We start from the raw sequence: 22857 nt of genomic DNA, 5'->3' as shown, positions 1-22857 counted from the left end.
TGAATTCTGCTTGTAAGCAGAGTCTAAGAGCCAAATCTCGGGTTCCTGCAGCCTGGACAGGCTGGGCTCTGCTGTCCATCCCAATACAACAGTTAAAGAGATAAGTAATGGCAAAAAGCAGAGAGAAATTTAATCCATGTGAATGTACTAGGGGAACAGATCAAGGGCTCTAGTAAGCCCAAATCCATCTTGGGGCACTGACATGAGCTTTGGGTTTGAATGGAGGAAGAATTGGGGAGGGGACAAGATTTATCTATAATTAAGCAATCCTGGTCAAGGTATGGTCTGTTTGATCATTCTTTGGGTTCTGCAACCAGTCCAAATAAGTCCCAATCACTGCTTGAGAGGATCAATCTGTTTTCTATAAGATGGTTATTTCTGCTCCAAGATATAGTGTTGCCATCCTAGGGTGTGTACAGTGTGTGTGTGTGTGTGTGTGTGTGTGTGTGTGTGTGTGTGTGTGTCCTGATAGTCCGTGTGTGTGTGTGTGTGTGTGTGTGTGTGTGTGTGTGTGTGTGTCCTGATAGGCTTTTGCTCTTCCTGGGAGCCAAGGTCTGGGATGAAGACTTATCTTTGTGCATTCAGCCTTGAAGGTGGGGGGTAAGTTGGGTTACACAGATACTCCTTCAATGTTTAGCGTGTGACTTGCAGAGTAGGCAGGAGTCTCACTCGAACTCAAATGGAGAAATGCAAAATAAAATTAGAAATGCCTGGCTTTCACCCCGCATTTAGTTACCTTCAGACCCAAGTGAAGAACCAAGGCATTTTAGCAAAAACAGTTTCTAAGTTGCAGAGAACAGAGGGTCCTGAGGTCATCGCTCTCCACTCCTCACCTCCCAGTCCTGGCCTGACTCTTGGGTTCATCTCTGCTAAAAGTAACTTGAACACATTTCTCTGCCTCCTGTAGGAAGGGAACATTTTCATTGTAGACTATGAGCTGCTGGATGGCATTGATGCCAACAAAACAGACCCCTGCACACACCAGTTCCTGGCTGCACCCGTCTGCCTGCTGTATAAGAACCTGGCCAACAAGATTGTTCCCATTGCCATCCAGGTGGGCTGCTCAGCTCTAGCCTTCCGTTTGGCTTGGGGCTTGGCAGTAGGGACCCTGAGAGGGGCTTCTGGGACAGCTCCATTCGCTCCTCTGAGAGGCACCGACAGCTCTCCCTCTCTGCACTGGCACTGAAGCTGGGAGAAATGCCCAGTTAGGACTTGACTGCCTGCTGTGAGGCAGGATGTCTGCATCACGAGAGGCCAAAATGGCTCTGCTCCAATTTGCTATGCACTCTTGAGAAGTCCCCACCTGGGGATCAACATGCCCACTCAAGGCAGATAGGGGAAATGAAGAGGTGAGCTGGAAACTAAAGCCACTTAGTTGTGTTAGGCTCCCCACTAATCCTGGGGCACTGTCTACCTGGTGGATTCTTGTACCCCCAATGTTGTGAGGAATCACTGTCCCCACGTTCCAGACGAGGAACCTGGAGCTCACAAAGGCTGTCAGTCATCCAGATCCTGCAGATTCTAAGTGATGGATCTCTAGGGCCAGCAAGCACTCCCCACGTGATCCTTATGATTTGAAAGTCACTATTGATGGTTGAAGTTTTCTGGAATTTCCTGAGAACCCAAATTCTCCCACAGCTACAGTCAAAAAAGAAACAAAATAACGTATTTTCTTTCTTCAATATATCAGCTCAACCAGACCCCAGGAGAGGAGAACCCAATTTTTCTCCCTTCCGATGCAAAATATGACTGGCTTTTGGCCAAAATCTGGGTGCGTTCCAGTGACTTCCATGTCCATCAAACCATCACCCACCTTCTCCGTACACATCTGGTGTCTGAGGTGTTTGGTATTGCCCTGTACCGCCAGCTGCCTGCTGTGCACCCCATTTTCAAGGTACAAACAGCTGTTGCTCCACCTGGTGGGGAAGATCACCGGGGAGAATGGCTGGCATCCCAGGAGGGGGTCCATGGCTAAGAGTGGGCTGCAAAGAGGGATCCTTGAAGAGATGCTGAGGGAGATGGTAACATCCCCAAGGAAGCTAGATGCCCCCAGCACAGGGGCTGTGGTTGAGCCTGATACAGAGCCTGGCTGGCCAGGAAGCAGGGTTTGAAAAGGCAAGTGGGTCACTTTCCTTCCTCCTCCCCAGTGCTACCAGCACTTGATTGCTGGGGTTACTGCAAGCTAAAAATATCTGTACTTCAGTTTTTCTCTTCTGTAAAATAGGTCAAAATAGTGCCCCTGTCTCTTAAGATCACGGTCAGGATTTCAACAGTAAGCTCAGAAAAAATAGTGCTTTGCACACAGTGAAGTGTGACTCTGTTTTCAACACTAGTGTCATTACTACTAAAACATCACAACAATGTCCCCAGGCCTCTGGCAGCTACTCAGCAGGAAGAGTTGCACCCAGACCTTCACTTCTTCCTTGGGCCCAGAGTGACCCTGTTCCCACTTGGAGTGGGGTGGGCTGGGAGTACTGAGGGTCCAGATCCTCTCTGAGGTTTCTCCCCTTCCACCCAGCTACTGGTAGCCCATGTGAGGTTCACCATTGCAATCAACACCAAGGCCCGGGAGCAACTTATCTGCGAGTACGGCCTCTTTGACAAGGTGAGTGTCCTATCACTTGGGGCCTGAGAGCCCTTCCTTGTGGCCTCCACGTCCATCGGAGGTCTGAAAAGAGTGGGTGGGAGACTCTGCTCCTGCCACCAGCCACAGCCAGTTCTACCCCTCCCAGGGCACCACCAGGGCTTCCTATGTCGTCTCTGTCACCGCCTTATTTATCAGGTCCCCTATCCCAGTCTCTGAGATTCCTCCTTAAAACTCACTACTGCCCACCTCACATGATACCTGTGACTTACACTGCCATACCCCTGCTGTCCTGCCTGGGACCTGTGGAGCACTCTGAACGGGGCCTCCCACCTTCCCTTCCAGGCCTTGATGCTCCCTCTCCTTCCAGCCACCCAGCTGCCCAGCTGCCTTCCTCTGCACAGAAACCTGCCTTCCCTTCCGGAGCTGTGCAGTGCTCCATTCACTGAATGCAGTGCTTGTCCTTACCATTTTCTCATGGGATGGGGATCTGGCTTTCTTGCCGTTAAAAAGCCCTCCCACTCCACCTCATAGGACACAGGCTGGCCCTCTGTTTCCAGCCACCCCACTGTACACCAAGATTTTCATGGATGAGGGAGGTGATGGACTCTAGGACTGGACAGTTGGAGAGGGAAGCAGCCCAGCTCAGGTCTCTGCTCTCTCACCAGGCCAATGCCACCGGGGGTGGTGGGCACGTGCAGATGGTGCAGAGGGCTGTTCAGGACCTGACCTACTCCTCCCTGTGCTTCCCTGAGGCCATCAAGGCCCGGGGCATGGACAGCACCAAGGATATTCCCTACTACTTCTATCGTGATGATGGACTGCTGGTGTGGGAGGCCATCCAGACGTGAGTGTGTGCTCTGTTCATGGTGTTAGGGGAGACACTGATATGGCAGGCTGTTGATGAAGGAAGGGACATCATGGGAGTCCTGAGTCCATTAAGGGGTGGAAGAGTGGCTGAAGGGACATCTTGGATACCCACTCTGGCTCACCTTCCTGAGCCAGGTTCACAGCTGAGGTGGTGGGCATCTACTACGAGGATGACCAAGTGGTAGAGGAAGACCAGGAGCTGCAGGACTTCGTGAAGGACGTTTATGTGTATGGCATGCGTGGTAGAAAGGCATCAGGTAGGCCGACTCCATTCTCTGCCTGGGCTCTGTGAGTGCTTCTCATGGTCCTAGGGAACTTGGCCCCGGAGATTGTCTCTGAGGCCAAAGACAACCCCTCCCCAGGTATCCATCTCTTCCATCCCAGAGTGTCTTCCCCAGGCAGCTTTTAGAGCGGGTGGGTTGTGGGGTGTGAGTCAGGACAGGGGTGGGAGCTAGGTGTCCCTTGAAGGGAAGAGCTTATGGTCCATGGCTCCATCTTAGGCTTCCCCAAGTCCATCAAGAGCAGGGAAAAGCTGTCCGAGTACTTGACAGTGGTGATCTTCACGGCCTCAGCACAGCACGCAGCTGTGAACTTCGGCCAGGTAAGTTGGGCACGGCAGCTCTCTGGGTACCCCACAGTAGAAATCTGCCACCCTTTCCTCCCCTTCCTCCCACAGTCCTTCTGCCCTGCTAGTCTTTGGGTGACCTCTGAGCCTGCTTAGAAAGTATCAGGCGTGGATACTGCAGGTCCTCCCGAGGGTGCACTGAGAGTGTCGCTCACCCTGTAAAGGAGAGACGGAGTCCGAGGAGTGCAGGGGACAGGGATAGACAGGGTGGTGAAAACACATCTGGAGGGTGTGGCTGGAGGAACAGGGAAGGCAACGCGCCCGTGGTGCTGCCCTCACAGTACGACTGGTGTTCCTGGATCCCCAATGCTCCCCCAACAATGCGAGCCCCGCCGCCTACCGCCAAAGGCGTGGTGACCATCGAGCAGATCGTGGATACACTGCCAGACCGCGGCCGCTCCTGCTGGCATCTAGGCGCAGTATGGGCGTTGAGCCAGTTTCAGGACAGCGAGGTGAGATCAGGCAGTGCTGGGGGGCCGTGCAGGTCCACCCCAGTTTCAACCCATTCCTCAGCCTTAGAGTTCTGGGGCTCTGACTCAGGCTAGACACCTGCAATCCTAAGAACCTTGACTTCCAAGGTAGAGGGTAAAAGGGGTTGAGGCTCCCCCAGCCCCTAGGTCCTCAGCCTGAACCTTCCCAGAGGTGAGTGGAGTGTTAGGGGAGGGCACAGGTTCTGACCCCTGTCACCAGAGGGTGGTGAGTAAGACACCCCCATCCCTCCCAGTTCTTGACAAAACTCTTCCATGTGGTTTCCTGGGTCCCCACAGGCAAGGGCAGAGCTTCCTGGCTCCTTCCAGACATGTTCTAAGCTGATGTCTTGGTGGACACACAGCCCTTTGCAATGTTTTTGGTGTCGCTCAGAAGGCCAGAACCAGTCCAACTTGCCCCAGACCAGCTAATGTACTGGTTCTGTGTTCAGACTGCCTGGAGGAACCATTTCTTGGTCATAGAGTGTCAAGTTTGATTTACCTTCTGCAAAGGAAATCCAAAATCCTACCATCCCCTTTCCAGCCATCAAAGTGATTTAAGACTCCAGTTACTTAAAAAAAGAAGGATATGTTTTGATTTGTAGACATCTATGTGAGCAAGCAAAGAGCTTGCTACCCCAGTAGGGGGCTCCTCCTTCCCATTCCCTGGCTCCCATGGGTCCCAGCATGCCTGGAACCCTAATGGGAAGATGGTATAAAGCAAGGAGATAGGACAGGCCAGGACCCCACAGACACACAACAACCGCGACTGAGACCCTCACATCGCCAGGTCCCCCCATACCTTTCCTGGTTTTAAAACCCACTTGGCAGTGAGGCAGTCACTTCTGTTTAAAGCTCCAGTGCTGGCACCTTTCTTAGGGAGAAAGGTTGGAGGTGGCGTTTGTATAACTTAAATTTCATTTTTTGATGGACACATTGTAATTTACTTACTTATGAGATCCAATGTGATACACTGACACCTGTATATATTGAATAATGATCACTCATTGTGTCTGACATATCCATCACCTCAAACATAAATCATTTCCTTGTATGAACATTCACAATCTCCTAGTTTTTAAATGCACACATCATTAACTGTTGACCCCCCCTACTCAGTCCTCCTTGGAATCCTCTAACTTGCCTTTCTCCTCCTCTCTGGTACCTGCTACGAGATAGGACTTTTTAACTCACTTAACATAGTGTCCTCCAGGCTCACCTGTGTGTCCCAATGACAGGATTTCTATTTTTTTTTTAATGGTCTAATTCCATTGTGTGTCTATAACTTTCACCAGATGACCAAGGTTAGAGGAAATGGGAGCTGAGTGGGTACCCCCTCCTCCTTCCAAGGGAGGTCACTGGGGTAGGAGAAGGCTTATCAGTTTATGTGATGCTAGCTTAAATTAACATATCTTTCTACATCTGGGCCTTCAGCTCTTTCTGGGCATGTACCCAGAGGAGCATTTCATCGAGAAGCCCGTGAAGGAAGCCATGACCAGATTCCGCAAGAACCTGGAGGCCATCGTCAGTGTGATCGCTGAGCGCAACAAGAACAAAAAGCTCCCCTACTATTACCTGTCTCCAGATCGTATTCCCAACAGTGTGGCCATCTAAGTCCTGCTTTCCTGGGTCCAGCATCACTCTGGAAAAGCCAGTGGCTTTGGACAGCCAAGTTCCAGCTTGCCTGGCAGGCTCTAGCCTGGCCTCCTGGCAGTTGGTGCCTCTTCCTCCAGAACGACAGGGCTACTCTCAGGCCCAGATGATCTGGTTGCAAACCAAAGGCTACTTTAGGGTGGGTCATGTTATCACAAAGCTTCAGTGCCTCTTCCTGCTTATTCCTGTCTGGTCAAAATGTGCAGACACTGCAGGGACCTCCTATGCAGAGCAGGACTGGGTAGCCGCCTCCCTCATGCCCAGCTCCCACACTAAGCAGCAACTGCACATCTGAAGTGATGTCTGTTCTTGTTGGGATGCAGGCTACTTTGTGCTGTTTATGCTTTGTCCAAGTTCCTGCATGAAGTAGGTGCTCAAGGTGACTTCTTAAATAAAAAATTGGTTGTCAAGGTAAAGTTCATTTTAAACATGTCTTATTCCAATCACCCCAAACAGCTCACTCTACCTCCCTCTACTACCAATAAAAAACCAACATTACCCTGGCTCCATCTGGAAAAAAGCCTCTCTGTGCCCCGCCCCCCAACACACACACACACACACACACACACACACACACACACACACACACACGCTCAGGTCTGCATGGAAAGTGCACTGTGGCTCTTCTTTCCCGGCACGCTGCTCCTCCTACTTCAGAACACATCCCAAAGCCCCCAGCTCTGCAAAGACCTCTTTACTCCTAGGGCTTTGTCTAATCTCTGGCCTTTGCTGTTGCCTTCATGAGCCCTGGAAGGGCACCTCATCTATTCCTGTGCCCCAGGCTGAGTCAGACATCAGTATTCCACACTTCCTCATTTCCTTTTGGTAGGGTATCAGACTGATTTCAGACATTGACTTGAGAACCCTCCTGAGGCGGGGTTTGCAATGACTACAAAATGCATTCTTGTTCTCCAAGTCCAAGAAGCAGAGCCAGGCCCTAGCTGGCCTGATGATTCATCATCCCTTCTTATAGATAGACTTGACTCACAGTCACCCTAGACCCTCGCTTCAGAATCACAGGGTCTCCTGATGTGACTGACCAACCACTCAACGTTCACCATGGCCAGTGTGGCATAGAAGGTGTGCATGTGCTCCTGGAGCCTGAGCTACAACTCTGAAAAAAACTTGACTCAAGGGATGGGCCCCACAAATACTGCTATGGTTTGAATCTGAAATGTCCTGCACAGGCATGTTTGAGCTCTATCTGGCAGCACTCCTTTGGGAGGTTCTGAAAAACTTCAGAAAGTAGGTGGGCCCAGCTGAAGACATGAGTGGACCTTTCAAAGTTATACCCAGCCCCTGGTTCCAGCCTGTCTTTGCTTCTGGCCCCTGTGATGTGAACAGCCTCTGCCACCGCCATCTTAGTCACACTACCATTGTGATGTGCTGCTTGGCTGCGCCTCCCCACCACGGTGGACTGAAACCATAATCCCAAATAAAACTGTCCTCAAGTCGTTTCTGTCAGGCACTGTGGTCAAAGCGACACAAAAGTAAGTGATACAGACAAGGGCAGTCAGCCCCCCACTGCCTCAGGCTTCTTTCCCAAGCCGAGAATCACCTGGTACTCGTGAATGACCTTCAAGTCCAACATCATAACCATATGGCCAAGGTAGAGGCACTGTCCTTGTGGAGCCCACATAGCAGTCTTTATTACCCAGAATGTCACATGGTCAAGAAGGGAACAGGAGGGAACTGGAGTACGCAGGAAAAAACACAAGTTTGACAGAGCTACAAGTAGAAGGGAGCTCTGGGGAACATCGGCCTCAGGCTGCACAGCTCTTTTGAAGAAGTCTCATACCAACCAATGGGGAGGCCTCAAGGCCCCCAGCTGCAGAAATCACACATTTGGCAAGATTGTTGGTCTTGGCATTAGTGCCAAAGCGGATCCACAGATACGGCTAAGGCTGTCCATCAACTGTATTCTTCAGTTGGTCCTTCTGGTCCCTGGGACCTGCAGATCATCCCACCTCCCACTGGTTGAGACCCACACAGAGAGCATCAGAGAAACTGGCCACTCTAGAAGGGATGCACTTCCGCTCCCCCTCACCATCCTCCTGCACTGCCCTCTGGGCTCTTTCCAACAGTGCAGAAGTGTGCCAGGACTCTGGGTTATACTGGCATTTCTAAAGCCCCGGATAAGGGCTCATCAATATTTCCTTTTCATTAACAGAGAGTTGGTGTGTTGCTCTGTTTCAGAGTGCTATCATGACAAACTCAAGGTAATGACAGTTTAAAAAGTTTTATTTGGGTTCAGCATTTGGAGGCTCCAGTTCAAGAATAAGTACCCCATTACTTTGGGCCATGGGCAAGGGCTGCATATGATATACCAGGAGCATGTGGTAGAGCAGTCTGCCCACATCATCAGCGAGACAAGAGAAAGAAACCAGTGTGCCACAGCTCCCTCTGATGACATGCACCCATGATGTAAGGCTCCACTTCTAATGGTCCACAGCATCTCTTGATAGTGCCTCCCAAGTCACCAGGCCTTCAACACATGGATGCTTGGAGGAATATTAGGGGCAGCTGGCAAGCTTTCTCCACAGAGCTACACAGTGAACACTTTAGGCTTTGTGTGTGTGTGCCATGCTGTCTATCCTAGCTACTTCCACAACTTTGCCATTATAGTGGGAAATCAACCAGACAGTCTTTCCACAAACAGCCATAGCTGTTGGCTAGATACAAGCTCATTCACAGAAACAAGAGTATGCTTTTTTGTTTTGTTTGTCCCCTTTGGGATTTTTTTTTTTTTTTTAAACTGGGTTTCCCTGTAGCCCCAGCTGACCTGGAACTCGCTATGTAGATCAAGCTGGCCTCAATCTCACAGCAACCTACCTCCCTCTGCCTCCCGAGTGCTCCCAGAAATAGGCTCCTTTTTAGTAGTTTGCTACCTACATATGATAGGTGCCCTGTCTCATCATTGTGGTTGGTGTTGAAGGATCCTGGGGCATTAGCAACAAAAGCCTGCCTGTATCTAGAAAGAGTCCACCTGGTGTCTCTTCAGCCCAACTTCTAACATTCAGATCCCCAAAGCACCCTGAGGTTCTCACATGTGAGGATTCCTCTTTTAGCTCCCATCAGTCGTAAGCCCAGGGGCATCTTGGCATGGCACCGACCTGCTGAAGCACGGTTGGGTTCGTGCATAGCTATTTTCTCCTAATTTAGAGTCCCTTCTGGAAGGAGTATGGAGGGATGCCCTTAAGACACTGGAAGCTAATGAAACTTGGGCTTAGGAAGCTCAGCTAAGCTACAAGATTCACCTCTGCAAGACAATAAAGTAGTAAACAATTGCTGGAAAGAGGAGTCTGAGGTAGAGCCTCGCAAACTGCATAGGCACTCTAGGGATGTAGAGTTCTTGAGTGCTCATCCATCCTGGAAAAGCTTTTTGCATCACAGCTGCCCTTCAGCCACCCATGCTCCCGTGAGTAACACCAGTTCAACTCACTGGCTCATGAAGACAGATGGGGTGGAATCATTTCTTTGGTTTATCGTTGGTGCCTGAGATAAACAGAGCTTTGCTCACATCTCCCTGGGAAGCCATGCAGTGGTCTGCCCCTTCATTAAAGCCATAGCTCCACAGCCTGCCTGGCTACTAAGTGTGCTAGCTGCCTAACATGGAAAAGTCCTTGCCTCATGCCATCTCTGACCCTAGAGTACACAGTAGGGAAGCTGTGACTAGTTCTTGGCCTTCACAGTGCTGTGGGAAGTTTGTAGTCAGAGGACCACTACTGTCCCCCAAAGAATGTTGCACAAGCAAGGAGATACAGCCTGGCAGAGCTGTGACCAGGAACCGTAACTCAGCTGGCCTGAGGGGCAGAAAATGTCACTCAACTATTACTGTTGCCACACACACCCTGAACTTGAAACTGGCTGTAGTCAGGGCAGTGAGTCTAAGGAGAGTCCAGCAGTTTGGAGCAGCATGCCTGGAGACACCTTCCTTTTTACTCTCTCACCTCGAGGCTTCCCATCCGTCCACCACGTTTGAGGGTCAGGCTGAGGACAACCACTACCACAGGCCATTATTTTTTCTTGATGTGTGGGGCTGGAAAGCCTCCCCACAGGAAAATACTCCCATAACAAAAATCCTTTGTTAAAGAAAGGCTTTATTGCTACAATTAGACACCTCCTGTATAGCACAAACCAACCCCCTGTACAGAGAATTATTCAAGTGATAATACTGAGAAACCGTGAACATACACAAAAGGACACAAAACTAGACATTTGGATTACTAAAAAATTTCTAAGACAAATTTAAAATGTGAAGTGCCTTTAAGAAACTACACCACACATGCCAGTGTAAATTTGGTTTTTATTAACAACCTTCTATAAACATGGCATCTAAATGTGCAATCAATCAGTTACATATCTTCATCAATCACTTCAGAAACAAAGACAAACCCATCTTTATTCGCTTCGGTCTTTCCTTGGGCTACAGATACAAGTTGATTTTTCCATCCAGACTTGAAGAGGCAGTACTTCGGTGTGCGTATGCATCCGGCCGTGCCCACAAGAGTGTGGCTCTTTACCCTGCCCATCCCACCTTGTCCTGTAGGCACGACCCAAGACCCTGAGCTGCCCCCTCTCCCACTGCCCGAGGCTTGCACATCTGTGGCCTGATGGAGGTACCCACAGGTTTGGAAACTGGGCCTACGTGACTGAAGAGTAGACTGAGCCAAAAAGGAGAGGCAGAGAGGTCCGGAGTAGGACAAAAACTTTTCTATTCCTGTAAACTCTTGCAGTAAAGTTGGGCACAACCCCCAAACTACTTACTTCTGGCAGACAAAGTGGGAGGTGTGATACTGGGACTACAACATACGGGTAAAGGCCAAGTTCAGAGAGGGATGGCAGCAACACCCCGAGATTGCTTCCTTCCTCTCCTTACCTGACGCACAAGCACCAGCCCTATGCCATTCTCTTGCTATTGCCAGGCTCACACAAAGGAGAAACATAGACAGATGTCCTTGTGGAGCACACAGAAGGCAAGTGGACATGGACTAAGGAGCCTGGGCAGACCTAGAGCCCCTACCAACAGGCATCACAGAGCACACCTTGCCAGTGTCCTACACCAAGTCACCAATGGGCAGCCATTTGCTGGATCAGAGGTGCTGAACTAGAGCCTACAGGAAAACAGGGTAGCCAAGCACCTGCTGAGGGAGGAAGGATGAGGGACAGGCTTTTAGCAGAGGAGCCAGAGAAGAAGGGATGGAATTAGGCCTTCTTGAAATGAGGGGAAGGTGTAGTTTGCAGGGGACCAACATGACAGCCATGGTTCTAAAGGAACCTTGGCTATGGGGGCACATGCACTCTGGGCCAGCTGTGCAGGGACTATCTCATCTAGACATACTCTCCTCTCTACAGAAGCCTCAGTTGCCCCATTGGGACATCACACTTAAAATTGCTATCTTCATCTTCACCTGGCCACTCAACCATGCTGGAGCACAATGGCAGGGAGAGGTGGGCAGGATTAGGGGCCCAGCCTCAGCAGGCTATGGGGCATCGTCAGGGCTAACCTAGGACTCAGCTCCCTAATGGGCAGTCTGTAGCTGCCTGGTATCCCCAGGCTAAAAAGGTATGTAATTGCACTTTGGGACATAGTGGGCATAGGGATGGGCTGAATGTGGCCTCAGAGGGAGAGGGCAGGCTGACCTCAGGGGTCGGCTGTTTTTGAACAGTGGTTGGTGGCTGGAGGAAAGCCCTGGCAGAACAGTTCCACAGACCGGACCCTGTGACCCCAGAAAGCAGACGGAGGAACAATAGGACACAATCTACTTTCATAAGCCCTTATCCAGCCTCACAGACCCTTCAGCCTCCACCTGCCCCTACGAACTATCCACAGGGCTTCCACCGGAAACCACAAAGAATTCATCTTGGGTTTGCCTCACTCTCTGAAAGAGGGCGGATGAGAAGCACCCAAGGCTCAGAGAGGTTGGTAGGACTGCCCGCCTCAGGAGGCTCTGAAGATGTGTAGCCTAATGGCAGTCACTGGAGAGTGAGCTACAGGGGCTCCTCTTGTCATGTTGTATGTGGACTATTTAAACCTAGCACTATGATACCAGCCTTTAAGGAAAGAATTTTAGGCAGACTTTTTTAAAGGGACAAAGGCCATTTAATGGTAGTGATTTTGGTTTTGTCTGTCTTATAAGAAATGGTGCAGAAGTAATCCCTGATGACAGAATGGACCAAATGTAGAGCCAACGGCCCCTAAATGATCCTGTCAGGTCTAGTTTAAGGCAACAATGAGGAGTATGGGCCGGGGAGTAGTGACAGAGTGATCCATGGCAAGTCCTCATCCCAGAGCTGGCCCATCTACCCTCCCAGCCTTCAGAAATGACTCCATAACCTCCAGGCAGGAGGTGTTGGCACAGTGAACAACAGACAGGTGGACCTCAGGAGTGTCCACAGTGTATGTCCAGACTAGATTGTGTGTGTTGATTCCATTTGGAGATACATGTCTGTCAAAGGACTATTTTTAACTATTTAGCCATATTCAGATCCATTAGAGTTCAAAAACCTTCCATTTCAGTGTTGACAAAATAGAATGTATTATGGGCAGGTTTATGAGATAGGACCTGTCATCAAACAGGCTCAGTCAAACTACAGGAATAATGCCAACTGCCATTTACCATCTGTTAATTCCCATGGACTCTGTTACAGGAAAACGCCTCAGATCTGTCTTAAGTCACTAGTCCTTTTTGGACATGGAAAGGACATCCTATTACTCAGAATGTGTAAGGCAAAAGGGCTTAAGATCGATTTTGATGTCAAAGAGATAACGATGGCAGTAAAGGGAAGATTTCTAAACATGACTCTTTCAAGTGTCAAAATCACTAGATACAGGGTCTCTCAAAATAAAGGCTTTCTTTTGTAAAGTGCTCTTTGTTTGGTGAACTATGCACCAGGAGACACAACACCCCAAGGTCTCATCTTCCTGACGGCACTGAGGCAGCACTGACAAAGTGAGGCAGGGTTTGTAGGCACTGTACCCAGCCCAGCTTCCAGCTCTCCCTGTCAGAAGGGGTCCTCTTACCTTCAGCAGATCCCCCACCACTGTCCTCTGGGAGTTTTCTCACTGCCACCAGCCCCCTCCCCGCAAGCTGCTCTGTCTTTTTTTTTCTTTCTTTCTTCCCTTATTCTGCTCAAGACCAGGGGCTAGAACTCAGCCAGTTCCCCATCATGGCTGCATGGGGTCTGCTGGCTTCCCATCCCACAGAGAAGCCCGGCAGTGGGACCCAGTGGTGCCTGTCCCATAGAGGGCTTTCTAGATTTACCAAGGAGGGTTCAGAAAAAGAGGTCACTCTAATAGTGCAGTCTATGCTGTTAAAGGACAGAAAGAAACACAATTGGCAGTAAACCTTCCTTTAGCTCTCCCAGGGCGTCAAGAAAACGCCACCTCCACACTGTCAGACGTGAATGATTCCTGCTGCAGTGTCTTCAGGCTCCACTGAAGAAGAATTTGTGGTAGAATGATACACCCCAGGTCCTTCTTTATTTTCAAAGTTGGGCTCTGTGAATGCAGACTTTTCAAGAACATTCTTCTTGCTTGTTTCTGGACAGTTTTGAACATAGACCACTCTATTATAAGCCTTGAGTCTTTTCCATAATTGTAGGTATACTTTGCACTGGACATACATAAAAAGGAGTCCTCCAGTGAAGCCAACGGCCACAACTACCAGTTTAGTCCAAAAGGGCCACTCTAGGATTCCTGGAAGGGGAGAAGCTCAGTTGGCCCATCATTCTACAGTACATAGGACACAGCATCTGAACTTCCACACCCAGGTTCCCACCCATTAATCATCCTTCCTCAAAAGCAGCAGGAAGGGTTTTCACCACTTTTTACTCTGCTCTCTCTCAAGAGGCAGTTCCTGGAATCTCAAATTTCATTTCTGTGATTGGGCTTTGAAGACACCAGAGACTATCCAAAAGGGTGCTTAGTGCCTGATCCTTGATGCCCTCCCTCCCCAAACCCAGGTGTTCACGGCCTGAGAGAAGCAGAGCCTCTAACTAGAACCATAGCTCCGTGCAGCACTCACCTGTGACCTGCCCCTGCTTGATTTCCTCCGCAGTGCGGTCGATGAGCACATACAAGGACCAGACCACACAGGTGATAGCAATGACATGGAACGTCACTGAGCACATGATCTTCCTGCGCTCACTGGCCGTCATCTGCAACTTCTCCCACTGGAAAGATGACACAAAGAGCATGAGGCTCCGGCTCACAGCAAAGACCTCAGTGGAGCAAGTGCTGTTGACAGCTAGTCAAATCTCCTTCCTTCTCCTTCCCAGGCCACATGAGGTTCCCCAAATATCCAAAACTGTACTCTAAGCCACTTGGCCACAGCCAATTTTCTATGCAATGAGAGGAGATCAGATTGAGATGAGCAGTGAACTCTCATCAGCCAATCTCTGTTCACTTACTCCTGTAAGCAGACAGTGAAGAGCTTGACAAGGGAGCATGTCAGCTGAGACCCTGCTCTGTGTTAGGTCTGTGCTGACTGCCATGAATGAATGAGTGAAGAGGAGGACTGATGATGCCACGACACACTAGGAATGGGCCACATCTATGTTGGAAAGTGAATGGCAGAAGGCTCTCACACTTTGGTCCTCTGCTACTTTGCAGCAACAGCTTGAACTCGATGCTTAAGAGTACCTGGTACAAGAAGCCTCTGCCAGTACCATCTCCTCTAGGAGCGCACTAACTTACTCCAAATTGCCAGACTGGCTTTGCATTTACTGGTTTCCAAATCACAAGACATAAAAGTAGAGAGAAAGAACAAAATGTAAACATTCTGTGCATCTCCTGCTACTGATGGCCACAGCCTCTACTATCAGGATAAGCTGCAAGTAAGCTTCATATATGATCTGTATTATCCAAGCGGTACAAGGCTCATGTGACAGGTCAGCATAGAGTAGGTTCTGGTAGACTTTTAAAAGTAGTTTTCACCTGCCTTCTCTAGCACCTGCCTGCTTTCTGTTGGGGTCTAATACGTAGCAAGATCCCTGGGTTTCCCACGTGAAACAGAACCAGTGTTTGGTGTCTCCTGGGCTTGGATTCTATGACCTATGACATCCACAGTTTGACCCATTCATACCCTTGAAGTGCTCATGCTCACCTCCTCAGTGGATACTTTCCTCTTCAGACCGTCTGACCCCTTTAAAGTCCTTTCACTTTTCCTGCAAAGCCCACCTATCCTTCCAGAATTATCACCAAAGCATAACTATGATGGCCCTCCCCCGGTGAGGCCTGCCCACCAGGACCACTTGTCTCCCTGCATGCCTGACACATTCCACTGCCAAGTAGTTCATCACTTCATTGGCCTCCTGAAATATAAGTCCTCTGGAAACTTATATGTTAACGTTTTGAGATAGTAGGACGTGGGAGGCTTGAGCCTAGGGTGAAAGTCTTATTGACAGCCATACAGCAGGACCAAGGCAATGGCCTGACCGCTGGAGCCACAAGGAACACCTTGTGTCATTTGCTCCCATTGGCAGATCATGAGACTGATGCCTAGAGCTCGCCACTCCCTAATCACCACCCTTGGAATTCCAAATTGCAACACTTAGATATTGCAACAGTCAGAGTCATGTGGTTTCCAGAAATCCAGGCTCTGTAATCTGACTCATTATGCTAATGAGGCATCCTACCCACTATTCTGTGATAGGACGTTAAGTCTGTTATGCTAATAGGACACTAAACCTGTTATGCTAATAAGGTATCCTACTTGCTGTAGTGTGATAGGACGCTAAACCTGTTATGCTAATAAGGTATCCTACTTGCTGTGCTGTGATTGAACCACTACCCCATATAAGTTTGTGCCTTCCTGCAATAAAGCAGAACCTGTGTCACTGAACCTGGTCTCCTGTGTCTGAATGCGGCTCCACTGACACAGTCTCCTCACCAGCCCTGGAGTCTGGGACAAGGCAGAAGCAGCAATGACAGAAGATGGCACTGGGTGGGCAGAAAAGTGGCCTCAGCCCAGGGAGAGTGGAGGAGCAGCCTCAATGCCTGTGAGAACGGAGGAGTGGCACCCGTGAGAACAGAGGAGCAGCTGCCGCTGGCGGTGACCACAGTAGGAGTCTTTTCATTTTTCCAAATAAGATCTTTTGTGCTGGTCACATAGAAAGATCCATGAAACTGACAAGTCTGAACAGGAAGACAGCAGTACCCTGGGCACTTCCTTAACCACTCACTTTCTCCCCCAGCAAATACTTATCAGAGACATGCACAAAAAGACTGGCTGTGCCAAACTAGGGGAGAGGCACCAGTCACTAATAGTCCTACCTGGAGACAAGCAAGTCCTGAACAGTTAATAAGCTAAAAGTTGAGCAAGATGTCACAGGACAGTCTGAGGTGGGGGCCAGATGACTGACACAGGGTTGCAGTGTCAATGTGAAGGGAAGGGAAGCATTATGAATGAAGGCTGAACTTAGGCATCATACCAGAAGCAGCAATGAGCCACGGTATGAACTCCGGCTACCATTATTTTTTTAATTTTTGTTTCAGAGTCTGCTCTTTTTATTATTTATTTTTATGTGTATGTTTTGTCTGCATTGATATAAGTACACCTGTGTCATGCAATGCCTGTGTCAGCCAGAAGAGGGCATAACTGGACTTAGGGTTGTTATTAGCCCACCATGTGGGTGCTAGGAACTGAACTGGAGATCTTTATGAGAGCAGCCCACTCTCCAGCCCCGTAGCTCCCAATTTAAAGCAATGAAGACAGGTGACAGGGTGCATGGTCCCAGAGGCTAACTCTGCCAGCGCGGCTTCTTGCGTACTTTCCGCAGAGGCTTCAGCTTGGTTTCCATGACGAACTCGTACTGGCAGAGCTCGCAGCGGCGTGTGTCAGAGCTTTTGATCCACTGCTGCAGGCAGGACTGATGCACAAAGTGCAGGCTCCCTGTGCAGTGACACGGGGTAATCAGAGGGCTCTCATCATCTCCTTCACAGTGGCAGATCCTGTTACAGAAAGAAAATCGGTCACTGCAAGAAGGGCCCACAGCAGGGAAGAGACACGCTACCAGAAAGTCAGTTCCCCGCAAAAGAGAGTTCAGGAAGAAACAGCAGACTGTCAGCATGGAAGCACACAAGCGCAAACGAGAGCAATCACTACCGCCAGAGTTCCGGCCACATCAGCAAAGTCGATGGCATTTGGCACCAGAGAGGGAAAGATGACACAGAAGATGACAAAACTGTCATCTTTAGGTAAGACTTCAAACTTCTTTGAAATTTTGGGCAACGATGAAGTCATCTTCCAGACGTAAAAGATGTTGGAGGAAAATGTCTTTGTGAAACAAAACCAGCACTCTCCTTTCCAAAATACCAGCGACTTCAAAGATGATGGTATGTGCTTTCTAGCTCAAATCACCACCTCACCTTCACATGCACAATAGCTACACCTTCCCACCCTCTCTTGGGGATTGAGCAGAGAGCACAGCACCTCCTTTCCACCTAAAACTCTCCACAGTACTGTAATTTCATTTCTTTGGGGGACTCACAGCACTGAGAATTATTAAAGCAGTCAGTATTTCCAAGGAAACATGCAGCTGGATGCAACCACTAACCTCAGTGAACTTAGGCTTTTGAGAACAGAGCTGCCTTCCAACAGCTGGAACTAGAAGACCTGTCCTGAAGAGGGCCAGGTTCAAACCTGGCTGGACTCGGGTTATTTGTTTCAGGAACAGGTAACAAACTTACTCTTTGGTTCTGATCCAACCATAAGAAATGCAGCAACAGGCACTGAGTAGAGGGGGCTGGGGAGGCGTAGGAGTAGTGACAGGAAGGGAGGGGTTCAGAGAGCTTCCGGCCAGATGAGGGTGCTGTACAGGGAAGGTAAAGGTGGGCAGAAGTAGGGACCTGCACAGAGGTAGGTACACCTGAGTAGGAGGAAGGAAAGAAGGAATTCTGGAGAGCAGCCATTCCCTCACTCACAGGAGCAAGCTAGAGAGGTGGAGATACTATTTTCTTTCTTCTAAGGCATTTGTGCAAAGTCTATTTGTTTTCAGTTGAGAGGAGTCAGCTTGGCCTTTAATATGTGTAGCTTCTTTACCTTTTGAAATTACTTTCTCAAATGGGACCATTCTCTTGGAGAAAACAAATCTCTAGAGCTGGCTACAGGTGTTTTATTATTTCATTTTCCTGAAACTTCACATATTAAAGCAAGGTAAAGTTATGGACCTTGTGAGGAGAGATGGCCAGATGGAGGTGGTTCCTGGCAAACCAACCTGCAGACATCCCCTGGGGTGGACACGGGAGAGATGGGGGGGCATTTCTCAGACAGCAGAGAAGGACAATCCAGGTCACTGTCCTTCTCCACTGAGCAGAGGGGCGCACGCAGGACCCTGCTTTTCAGTTTGGCAGATGAGGTATCTTCAAAGACGTCATCATCTCCCATTTCATCAGAGCAGAAGCCTGCACTCCCTGCCAGCCAGCTGGAGGACTTGGTGGTATGCAGGCAGCTCGCATGACTCTCCAGTTCATGGAACCTGTGCAGGCTGCTGGTGCTCGAGCCGCGGGAGAGTGAGAACAGGTACCGGAGCAGTTGTCGGCTTCTGGACCGGGTTTCACTATTTGCTTTCTCTTCTAAAAGTGAGATGTGCATGGCCCCCTTGCCAGCCTCCCCCTCCGAGGCAGCTGAATGCTTGGTGGAAAGGGATAAGACATGGGAATGTCTAGAATGGCGATGAGGTGGGCAATGCAGTGTTCTTTTCTCTTTATGACAGAGCCTGTTCATTCTGAGAGATGAAGCTTGAGGAAGTACCAATTTCCCTTCAGAGCAAGTTCTTTCCATATAGTCAAAGCTTTCTGAAGGATCCTGGGTCTTCTCACCCACATCATTTAGTGACTTTGAGAATCCAAGTGTTCTTCTGGCCTTAGCATTCTTAGCAAGCTTCAAGGCCTGGTCCCACTCTGAGCCAAAGGGATTGCTCTTTGACGCCTGGAATGTGTCTTTACAGATAACTGTCACACTGAGCCCTTGTGTCAGAGAACTCTGGAATTGAGGAGTTTTCAAGACAACAGCAGATTGCACGGGACTGTGGTGACAACACTCAGAAAACACTGCACTGGAACTGCATGCAGAACAGTGGAATAAAGCAGAGAGTAATAACAACTTTAAGAGAGAACAGACATCAAAGGGAAGAAGTGAGGCTTGTGTGGCCACTTGGTGAGCAGACAGCACGTGAAGTGGGCTGCTCAGACCAAAGATGGAATCACCAAGCCAATGAAAAACCAAGAAACGCCACTGTGGTCGGAATGCCACAGGTTGTGTCACAGGAGACGTGGAAAAGACTATTACCTGCAGATGTCCTGGTTGGATGGTGTGACAGAAGTGCGAGACAAGGCAGACACCGGGGCCGTTGTGGATGGAGGACTCCCAGCCTGCAACGACACATCTTCAGTCAGTGTTCACGAAGGTGCCAAAGACCCAGACACTGTCTCCTTGTGAATGGCAGAGGGTGGAAAAACCACTAGTGTCCGCCATTGCAACTGCTCCGAGAGAGACATGCGTTAGATCCCTATGAGTGTGAGCAAGACATCCCCAACAGTACTTTTCACTCCTCTATGGTGAAAAGATGGCCAAGAGAGGCTTTAGAATCATAGAACATCATTTCTAAGCTCTTACGATTCAGTAGCCTTTTGTTCCCTAAGCATGTAAACTTAGTTCATATGCAAGTCAAGAAACCAAGTCCTATAAGGTATTATGCCAATATAAAAGAAAGCATGCCCAAGGTGCCAACCTGCCAGCACTTGCTTCTTCGCTTGATTCCTGAGACAACTGACCCCAAGACTGGCAGAGTTCAAAGTGTGTTCCTGTCTGCTAGCCTCACAGTGCCCATGGGCTGGTCCTCAAAACCTTACTGCCCAGTCACAGCTCTCTATATAAAGGGAGATTACACTGGCAAAGGGCCATGGTTCAACTTGGAGTCAAGGAGGCTGAGCAAAGGAGGTCCCAAGATGTCTAATCTTGGAATTTCGAATTAAGGAAAATATTCAAGAAATTTCCACATATATCACAAGAGCTCACAAAGCAGAAGAGGGCCTGGAGAGGTGGTGAGCAAGTCACAACTGGGGAAAAGAGCTAGGACAGAGAGGAAGCACCACCGGAAGAAGGGGACAGAGAGAAGCAAGGGAAGAGCTGTGCTAAGACGAAGAACCACCACCAGGGCCCCCAGCCTCCACCCCTGCCCCCGGGACTCTAGCCTTCAGGGCCCTGGCACCTTACATACAGCCTTACATTACTTACAATGAGGACACACTGTAGTTGTGAAGCTGGGAGAGTTCCCAGCATTGCAATGTACCATGGCTTAAGACCACTAAGGTCTTTCTAGGCTATTGGGATCATGCCGCTCCATTATAATCTAATGGGACCACAGCTATAAATGCAGTCTGTTGCTGCTCAGAATGACACCATATGGTGCATGCCTACAAACACATCTGTCCTTTCTTAGAACAGGGAGCCTAAGCATCTTCTCTGCGCAAACCAAAAAGCTTCTAAAAATAGCATGATGCTTCCTTGAGTAAGTTCAAATTGCTGCTTGCTTTACTCAGGTCCTGGCCTCCTTGATTCTGGGGAGCTCCACCCTGGTCCACAGTTCCAGGCTAAAAACTAAGTGTCCCCCAGGCACTCTGGAACATCAGCACAAAATTAAAGATCTCTGATTCAACTCAATCTTAAGAAATCTGATGCAGAAGTCTCCTGTTAACATGATGCATATACACACTGAAGACACCAGTGTTATTCACATCTGATGATCAAGGAATCCATATTCATTTTCCAACTGAGTATACACATGGACACTGGGCATATTCTTTAAACACATTCATAGACAAAGAAAGATCTTACGAATCTAAAGTGTAGGGACTGGACAGATGGTTTATCAGTTAAGAGTATACACTGTTCTCCCAGAGGACCTGAGTTCAGTTCCCAGCACCCACATCAGGCAGCTTACAAGTGCCTGTAATTCCCAACCCCAGGGGATCTAATGTCCCTGGCTTCCATGGACACCTGTACACATGTGCACATATCCACACATAGATACACACACATACACATAATTAAAAAAGAAAATAATTTTTTTTTTTGGTCTCTTTGAGACAGGATCTCTCTGTAGCCCCAGCTGTCCTGGAACTCACTATGTAGACCAGGCTGGTCTTGAACTCACAGAGATCCGCCTGCCTCTGCCTCCCAAGTGCTAGAATTAAAAGCGTGTGACACCACACCCGGTGAAAATAAATATTTTTAAAAACAATCTAAAGTTTAATTTACTTGGGGATATAATAATGGCATTCCCCAAAGTAACCTCTACCCTACTTCTCAGAATTCATCCTGAAATAAAATGAGAGACATCTCAGGACCCATATGGACAATACCCCCTTTCCCACCCATGTAAGTTGGTCCACATGGACCATCCTCTCCTTTCTCCAGAATCTTTCAGGACAGTCATCACAGGCTCAGTCAACCCCTTGGGCATGAGCTAAGCACATAGATGTATTTAAAAAGTGTCTTGATCAATGTGAGAGATAATGCCTAGCTAGTTTTGAAAACCAGAGAGAACCATATTACTCCTACAACCTACTGACAAATTATACATAACAGATCAAGAAATATATGTCTAGGTAAGGTTTACCTGAGAACAACTGATCTTTGCCCAAGTTTATCTACATGACACACAGTAATTAAAAATGCCAGACTGGTGGAACTAACCTTCTTGGGTGTTTAACAGACATACTTTGAGGTCTATAATAATTTGGTCAGAGGGACATAAAGGACACTTTTGCTCCTTGCCCTCCTAGGTCGGCTAGTTCCAGGGGACTATGAGCATCTCTCAAAATGTCCTACAATGGTGATGGGCCACCTGTCCTCTTGATCAAGGAGGCCGTGGAGATCCCACCAGATGGACTTGAACAAGTGTCCAGTCTATAAAAAGGAGGGTCAACACAGAGGAATCATTTCCTCCATGCTTCCAAGTGAAGCCAACCATGGTTGAGCAGGACCTTTGACTTATCTTCGCATAGGTGGAACTGGTAAAAGAAAGTAGCCAGGGGCTCCTCCCAAGCCCATGTGACCCATGAGGAACAGATCCTCATACGACCTCAAGAGTAAAAATAAATTGGTGTTATCTGGACCAACTGTATGGCCTTAAACATCCAAAAGGAAAGTATAACCAAAGATTAAAGGGGTCAATATAATTTCATGAGTCCATATGTATAGCTAAAGGCTACATAACAAGCAGCAATGCCAGACAAGCGATACCTTCTTTTGAGTTGATGGCCAGGGTGGCCAAAGGGATTCCCAGATAGTACCCCAGCATAGAGCTGAGAAATTAAACAGCAGACCCCGATCTTATCCAAAGGAATATAGACAACTGATTACCGCTAGATGAAGAACAGCTGACCCTCCTAAAACAAAGACCTCTAGATAGGCTGACTAGATTCACCAGAAGGGCAAGTAGTGGGGAATGGCTGGGGGTTCCAACAACACAGAAGACAGTAGCAGGGATATCAGAGTATAAGGGCTCTAGTGGGGGGAGGGAGGCTATGGGAGGGTGCTAACTGGGAAGTGGGTGTATAAATAAATAAAAAAGAAAATAAATTATAAAAAATACAATTTATACAAGTGAATTATGAGTGTTATGTTGAGGGCTGGAGAGAGGGCTCCGCA

General features: G+C 48.8%; 2 protein-coding genes across 11 annotated transcripts in view; one reads left to right on the top strand and one right to left on the bottom strand.

Moving 5' to 3' along the window:
* The window catches only part of Alox5 (arachidonate 5-lipoxygenase), a 61435-nt gene extending 54820 nt beyond the window's left edge, over positions 1-6615 (top strand). Inside the window, exons 7-14 of one of the 3 annotated variants that reach the window (XM_008837733.2) lie at positions 908-1054; positions 1691-1894; positions 2519-2605; positions 3253-3431; positions 3590-3711; positions 3955-4055; positions 4361-4531; positions 5981-6615. In XM_008837733.2, coding sequence (XP_008835955.1) covers positions 908-1054; positions 1691-1894; positions 2519-2605; positions 3253-3431; positions 3590-3711; positions 3955-4055; positions 4361-4531; positions 5981-6160 — 1191 coding nt within the window. In that variant the 3' untranslated portion in view covers positions 6161-6615. The remainder of the gene's footprint in view (positions 1-907; positions 1055-1690; positions 1895-2518; positions 2606-3252; positions 3432-3589; positions 3712-3954; positions 4056-4360; positions 4532-5980) is intronic. The other 2 variants (XM_008837734.2, XM_008837735.2) reach the window with 2 other exon arrangements.
* A 3666-nt stretch (positions 6616-10281) lies between these two features.
* The window catches only part of March8 (membrane associated ring-CH-type finger 8), a 105441-nt gene continuing 92865 nt past the window's right edge, over positions 10282-22857 (bottom strand). For 6 of the 8 annotated variants that reach the window (XM_029565741.1, XM_029565738.1, XM_029565742.1 and 3 more), the window contains 5 exons: positions 19492-19574; positions 18419-19264; positions 16973-17153; positions 14227-14374; positions 10282-13898 (listed from right to left, as the gene is read on the bottom strand). In XM_029565741.1, coding sequence (XP_029421601.1) covers positions 13597-13898; positions 14227-14374; positions 16973-17153; positions 18419-19264; positions 19492-19574 — 1560 coding nt within the window. In that variant the 3' untranslated portion in view covers positions 10282-13596. The remainder of the gene's footprint in view (positions 13899-14226; positions 14375-16972; positions 17154-18418; positions 19265-19491; positions 19575-22857) is intronic. The other 2 variants (XM_029565743.1, XM_008837731.3) reach the window with 1 other exon arrangement.

This window comes from Nannospalax galili, unplaced genomic scaffold (genome assembly GCF_000622305.1).
Source record: "Nannospalax galili isolate Female #2095 unplaced genomic scaffold, S.galili_v1.0 scaffold2819, whole genome shotgun sequence".
Taxonomy (NCBI): Eukaryota; Metazoa; Chordata; class Mammalia; order Rodentia; family Spalacidae; genus Nannospalax; species Nannospalax galili.
This window is presented reverse-complemented; position numbering and strand designations above follow the sequence as displayed.